The sequence below is a fragment of the Austrofundulus limnaeus genome, unplaced genomic scaffold (genome assembly GCF_001266775.1).
Source record: "Austrofundulus limnaeus strain Quisiro unplaced genomic scaffold, Austrofundulus_limnaeus-1.0 Scaffold38, whole genome shotgun sequence".
Lineage (NCBI taxonomy): Eukaryota > Metazoa > Chordata > Actinopteri > Cyprinodontiformes > Rivulidae > Austrofundulus > Austrofundulus limnaeus.
In genome coordinates, this window is record NW_013952440.1 from 1433334 (window position 1) to 1440342 (window position 7009).

Genomic DNA, 7009 nt, shown 5'->3' on the forward strand with positions numbered 1-7009 from the left:
ATATATTTATTTAAAATAAATTATAGCAGAGGAAGTTCTCTGCAGAGAAAAAAAATACCATTTTTTAAATCAAACTGACAAGTTTCTCCAGTAAAATTATTGTGTAATTTAAAGGCATTGAAACACCTGGTTAAATTTAGAAGATATTATGATTAACTACAAACATCTGAAGCTGACTCAGAGAAGTCCGTGATTTTATAAAAAATAAAAGTCAAATGTAGACACGTCTTTAAAAGACCCTCCTCCTCCCCACCACCACCCCGCACAGCTGCGGTCAGCGCACCTCTTCTCCATCCACGTGATTAATACTGTTTTTTTGTGCAAATTACAGATTTTTTTATGCTCATTAAAACACGTTAAACATCTGAAGGGGTTGACGTGTATGAACTCTTCAGTCCCAGGCTGGTCGGAGCCGAGCTGCAGGTGGGCAGGTGCAGCTGCTGTAAAGTTGCTGCCCCTCGCTTTAAAAACAGTCAGCTGATCGGTCGCGGTTTTGTTGCACTCGTGACGTGAACACACAGGGGAAATGCCGCGAAGTGATTTTAGAAATATAATAAATATAAAATATGACGTAATCCTCGGTGGAAAATAGTCCAGGAAACGTGTGCGTTCCCGGGAGGTGCTCACCTGCAGCTGTGTGAAGCTGACCCCCCACCCACAGAGAAAGAAAAAAAGGCAGTAATTATTGATAAGGTAACCATGCTGTAGCTTCACCTGTCACATTTTCTTTTAAAGAAAGAAAAAGCTTGCAAAGCTGTCACATCGGTGCTACGTGATTAAAAGCAGAGCTGCGCGTCTAATCGCACACGTCTTCCTATCTTTGCGAGGACCACACACAGCGCTCAGCCTCGCTCTGCGCCGTCTTTTTCCCCAAGTTTGGTGAGAGGTGGATATGGAGGGACGCAAAAATTGAGTTACAACAACACCTAATTTCCCTCTGGGATCAATAAAGTATGTTTGAATTGAATTGAATTTGAATTGGAAAATATAGCTCTCGACTTTGTCTGGCCTTATTTAAATAAAATTGACTACATGCCGTGAAATTCTTAGAGAGGTGGGCCGTCTCGTTGGCGGGGGGGCCCGCCCCGTCTGTATAATGGTAGGGGAAACAGTTTTTGGCAAGACACATCAGCTCTATGTTCACAGAGGGAAAAATGAAGCATATCAAGAACAGAACACTGTCCCTATTGTGAAACATGGAGGCGGCTCTACTATGTTCTGGGGCTGCTTTGCTGCATCTAACACAGGGGGTCTTGAATCTGTGCAGAGTACAATGAAATCTCAAGACTATCAAGGGATTCTAGAGAGAAATGTGCAGCCAGTGTCAGAAAGCTTGGTCTCAGTTGCAGGTCATGGGTCTTGCAACAGGATAACAACCCAAAACAGCTAAAAACAACAAGAGAAAAACACTGGACTATTCTGAAGTGGCTTTCCATGAGCCCTGACCTAAATCCTACTGAGCATCTTTGAAAGGAGCTGAAACATGCTGTCTTCACCTTTCAAACCTGAGACAACTGGAGCAGTTTGTTCATTAATAGTGGAACAAAATACCTGATGAGAGGTGCAGACGTCTCACTGACAGTTACAAGAATCATTTGATTGCAGTGATTGCCTCAAAAGGTCGTGCAACAAAATAATAAGTTAAGGGTACCATCATTTCTGTCCAGGCCTGTTTCATGAGTTTCATTTTTTTTATTCTGTTGAAGCATGGCTGAAAAGCAACGTCGGACTTTCATTTGATCATTTTCATAAAATTTGTATTTTTTTTTTACTTCTGTCAGATTCAAGTTATTTCTGTGACCATTGTGTTTTTTCTTTCATTAAATTAGGGGTTACCAACAATTTTGTCCACGTGTACATGCATGCAAAGTGCATGGGTGATGTCACAGTACTTTTACTTTCACTTTTACAAAGAATGGCTGAGATTTTGGAAGGAATCCTTCAGATCAGGGTACAAAGTAGACTTCTGGTTGACAAGAACTGACCTTTCCTGAGCCATCAAGAAATAAAAAGACATCATAAGTGGAGGTCACCATTTATGCCTCTTTTCTGGACAGGCTAAACATTTGCTATTGCAGGTTAAAGGCAATGAATAAGGCACCAACTGATAGAACCCCCTACACCTTGCTTTATCCACCTGTTTACAGATAATGTGATCATACATGTCTTGCGCACCATCCTATTCCACTCAGAGTAAAAGAACAGCTATGTCAAGATTTTGTTTATTGACTTATTTTCAGTCTTTAACGCCATAATCCCACAGCAGTTTACAGTGATGTTCTCTCTGCTCAGACTTGGAAACCTCACTTTGGAACTAGAAATTGGATTTCTTGTCAGAAACACAAAAATATCCATCCAAAAAAATAAATAAATAAACAATTTAAAAAAATAAAAACTTAAATTAAATTAAATTTAAAAAAAAGAAGAAACAAAAATATGTAGGTGCTGGTAGTAAGACATCACAGTCTAGTTTAATGAACGCAGGAACCCTTCAGGGATGTGTACTCAGTCCTTGTCACTTTACTCTGCTACAGTGTACTGCTGAAGTTTAATGGATAGGAAAACTCTGCAACATGTCATAAGAATTGCTGAGAAAACTCCTAATGTTTCACACACCAATTTCAAAGGAAAAACGCAAGAAGAAAGTTCCTTGCATTTTTGTGAACTGTTTAATCTTGAGCCATCTGGTAAAAGATGTCATTCCACAAAATGTGCAACAACTTCCTTCTTCAGAAAATAAGCCTGGAGAAGTCTCAGCAGAATACAAAAATACTTTTCACTTTGTGATGTGGTGTGGATAAAAATAACTAGCATCTGCAGCTGATATAAAAGAATGGTGAGTAGGAGACAAGGTTATCTTTAGAGCTCATGGTTGTGATAACTGTGTGGGTCCTTTAAATCATGGGTTGAAGTGGGGAAAAAACAACCACACAAACAGCAAAATTAGGGAAGATGAAAGTAAAGGGCATCTTGGTCTTGCGGCTTAACTTGCACTGTTCCGTTTTTTGTGCACATCTGTCTAAATTGGACTAAAACGCTGCCTGCACACTTTTCCGACCAAGTTAAAAAGTTTATTGTCGCAGGAATGAATGAACTCTACTGTCCTATCTGCATGCAACATTAAAACAACAGACCCAGGTGTCAGTAAAGTTAATATTTACAACGTTGTCAAGCTAAATGAGCACTAGTCAGTGTTTTTGTGTAACTGTGTGTGTATATTTGTGTTCGTCAGTGACCTTGCATTTGGGACAGACAAATCCGCTCATGTTCTCCACCACTCCGATGATCGGCAGCTTAACCTTCTGACAGAATCTGATTTCCTTTCGCACATCTTGCAGTGACACCTCCTGAAAAATGAGAGAAAATGTGTCAAAATTTAAAAAAAAGAGTGAAAAAATGTGTAAAGGTGGGAGAGGGGGTTCAGGAAAAGACAGGTGATGAAAGTGCATTAAACTAAACAGCTTTCATGTAAGAATGTGCTAAAATAGTTAACTGTATTAAAAAAAAACTTTGAGAAGAGCTGATTAATGCATTGTCACATAAGAATTTAGGTTGCGTCTCAGGTTAATTACAGCTTGGTGTGCGTTATGGTTACATGATGACTCATGGAATGAGGAAGAGTTTTGGCTGAAGCCTAATGTCACAAGATCAACCAAAACTATAAGGAAATAATTAGTTTAAATAGTTTCTCACAGTGGATGGTGGGAGTTCTATCTGGGAACACAAGGAATTAATCTAAAGCAGCATCTACTTGTTTATACAGGGTTCCAGAGTTCAATTTAAGACATCTTAAGACCACTTTAATGTCACATGAAATGACATTTAAGACCAACTTCATAATAAACACAGATGAAAAAGAAACCCAGTTAGTGACAATTTTACCCAAATGTTTATTTTAACACAAAACAGCTACCTAAAGAGGCATTCAGTAAATTATTTTAGAAAATAAATAAATGTTACCTATTATGCTACCACAGACCGACAGACAGACCGACAGACCGACAGACAGACAGACAGACAGACAGACAGACAGACAGACAGACAGACAGACAGACAGACAGACAGACACAACCGAAAACATTACCTCCTCGGCGGAGGTGATAATGTAGACTAACGACATAAAATGGTTAAATTAAATTGCATTGGCTATTAATGCTGTTGTATAACACTACAATATTAATATGAAGTTAATTGAAGTTTGGAGACATTTTAAAATGCTTTTTTATTTTCAGAAACGCATCCGACACTTGCGGCAGGGGGTGTTAGCGGTGCGCGACTGCTCTTCTTCTGAATAAACGAAAAAGGCTCACAGTTGTTTACACTTGAATTAAAAATATTTGACCAAAGGAAAAGCGGAGCAGGACTAGAGAGAGATGAATATGACTTAGATTTTTATTTCTGTGACTGTATAGCTACAACCCACAGGAGACACGACATTAACAGCACATTTCATTCCTTTAAGCAGCTCCTTTTATTCCACAGCCGACGCTGCTAAAAATGACAAATTTTCTTTTCTTGATCTCGGAGAGCAGGACTTCAATCTCCGAACTCGTAAAGTTTTTCTTTTTACTTTTCGCTGTCATTTTCATGAATGGACACTTCCTGATATCTGAGGCAGGAAACATAGCCTTATATGGTGTTTTTGGGGTGGTAATTATACTAATCTCCACTCCGCGTGCACGAGCAGCTGGATACGAACAGGTGGAATTTACGCAGCTCATTTAAACACTTTTCCTGAAGATAGAAAAAGAGTTTGTTGAATCTGACGTGACATGTTCGTACAAACCCTTCATACGAACAAAAGTAAGAGAAATTTAGGATAAGAATACGAACATGTTCTTACATGTGGCCCATTGTGTCACAAAAAAGTAGAAATAGTGATTTGGTCGAGAGGGGAGTTTTTTTAAGTACATGATTCATCAACAGCTTTCTCTTACTGTCTGTTACAGATGTGGTTAAATATAAAGTTACAAGTTACAAATAAACCATGAACAAGCACAATTAATTGTATTTGGAATTGTCTTTTTGTTTTGTGTGCATCACATTGGCCAATGACAACTTTTTTTAAAAATATGCTACAAATACATTTGATTTGAGATTGGATGCAGTTAAAGTGTATGCAGTACGCACACAACCTTTAAAGATGGAATTTCCCTTTACAGTTCCTTTTATTAGTAAGTGTCTGTTACTGCCATGTGAGTTCAAAACACCCAGCAGTTATTAAGCTTGTAGGTGTTTAGGTTTCTGAAACTCACAAGACTAAGGAAAAAAAACATTGGTTACAGCTGTTAACCTTACTCATTTAAACACCAACAAAAAGGAAAGTAAGGGTGTTGGGTTGTAATAAGCTGGGTCAGTAAAATGCAATTCAGAAAAACCTAAAGGTCTAAAGCAGTGTTTCCCAAACTTTTTATCTTCTGACCCACAAAATATCCATGGCAAAAACTTGTGACCCCAAATATCACTGGTCTGAGTACACGAACTTTGTTAATAACCCTAAAAACACAGGCTTTTTGACAATCTATACAGCTTGTACACAAATATAAATATTTATTTATACTTATTTTGTGTTTTTGTAATAATTATAGGGAAACTTTTACATCAGCAATCATTTTATTACCCTTTAAATTGATTTCTGGAGATAATCCAAGGTGCTTCATGACCCATAATTGGGTTCCAAGCCCAACTTTGGGAACCAAAGTGCAGTGGTTCCCAAACTTTTTAGCTTTAGACCCACAAAATAACAGTAGCAGAGACCTGTGCCCCCAACTGTTTTTGGATGGTAAACAGTTGTATCAGGTCAACAAAACATGGGCATTGTAACAATATTTTTACACTACATTTATCCATTTTAAATATACTAACCTCACTCCTTTGTAACAACTAAGGCAAAAATGTAATTAATTCCGAAAATCTTTTCAGGACCCCACCTTGATGTTTCAGGACCCCACTTTGGGTCCCGACCCCAACTTTGGGAAACACTGGTCTAAAGGATGAATCTTTCATAAATTTATCACCAAACTATAAAACAACCCGTCAAGTGTTTTTATGTGACTTTAATATTAGTGTGCTAATCGTACCATTTGTAACATCATTTGGAGAACCAATAATTACTACAAATATATTGCACTAAATTCAAGGTATTTCAGGTGTAAAACAACCTTGACCCTCGTAAAAAAGCATGGTGGTGGTAGCATCATGCTGTGGGGAAGTCAAACCCCAGACCTTAAACTGAAAGAAGGTAACACTGTGCACCTGTGGTGTGGTGATGATGACCGCTCCATCAACATGAGTGGAGCTCAGGTACTGCACGACTGACAAGTGTTCATCTGAGGTGCCAGGCGGGGTGTCCAAGATGAGGTAATCCAGCTCCCCCCAGTCAACGTCCCTTAAAAACTGTTTGATCATCCCTGTTTCAAGACAAATTCACACAAGTTGAAGTTTTCATTGAGAAACCATAAAGTACGCATTACACACACAAATGCACCATTTTTCTTGGGTCCTCTCCAGATCACCGCGTCATCAGGACTACTGAGCAGAAAGCCAATAGACATAACTGCCAGGTTGTCATCCACATACTGCAACACAGACACAGGATTGTATTAGATTTTTCTGAATAAAATAATAATTAATATGAAGCTCTGTTTGAAGTGACTCACCACAGGAGACCAGCCAGAACCACTTTGGTGAACCTACATGTGAGAGAGACGTGAGACACGATAGAAGTAGAAATAGTGATAGATTTATTTACATGACCAAAAAATTAAAAAAATTAAAAAACGTTTCACTAAATTGAATGAGTCTACTTGAAATGATCTAAAACTGACAAAACAGGGAAATAACACATTCTATAGTTAAAATATCACAAATGGTTGCCAGCATCAAATGTTTTTGACCATTTCTGTGAATGACGTACTTGTTCTCCCTCCAAGCCCATGATCCTGGGAATGGATGGACCACAGATATCCACATCCAGGAGGCCGACCTAAAAACAGCCAAATTTTGGGTG

The 7009-nt window shown here is 38.5% G+C and overlaps 1 protein-coding gene across 1 annotated transcript in view; it reads right to left on the minus strand.

The window, feature by feature from the left end:
- The window catches only part of nubp1 (nucleotide binding protein 1 (MinD homolog, E. coli)), a 17831-nt gene that overhangs the window by 5512 nt on the left and 5310 nt on the right, over positions 1-7009 (minus strand). Inside the window, exons 4-8 of the mRNA XM_014006927.1 lie at positions 6917-6985; positions 6660-6692; positions 6488-6578; positions 6256-6410; positions 3237-3347 (exon numbers count right to left, since the gene is read on the minus strand). Of these exons, the coding sequence (XP_013862381.1) occupies positions 3237-3347; positions 6256-6410; positions 6488-6578; positions 6660-6692; positions 6917-6985 (459 nt within the window). The remainder of the gene's footprint in view (positions 1-3236; positions 3348-6255; positions 6411-6487; positions 6579-6659; positions 6693-6916; positions 6986-7009) is intronic.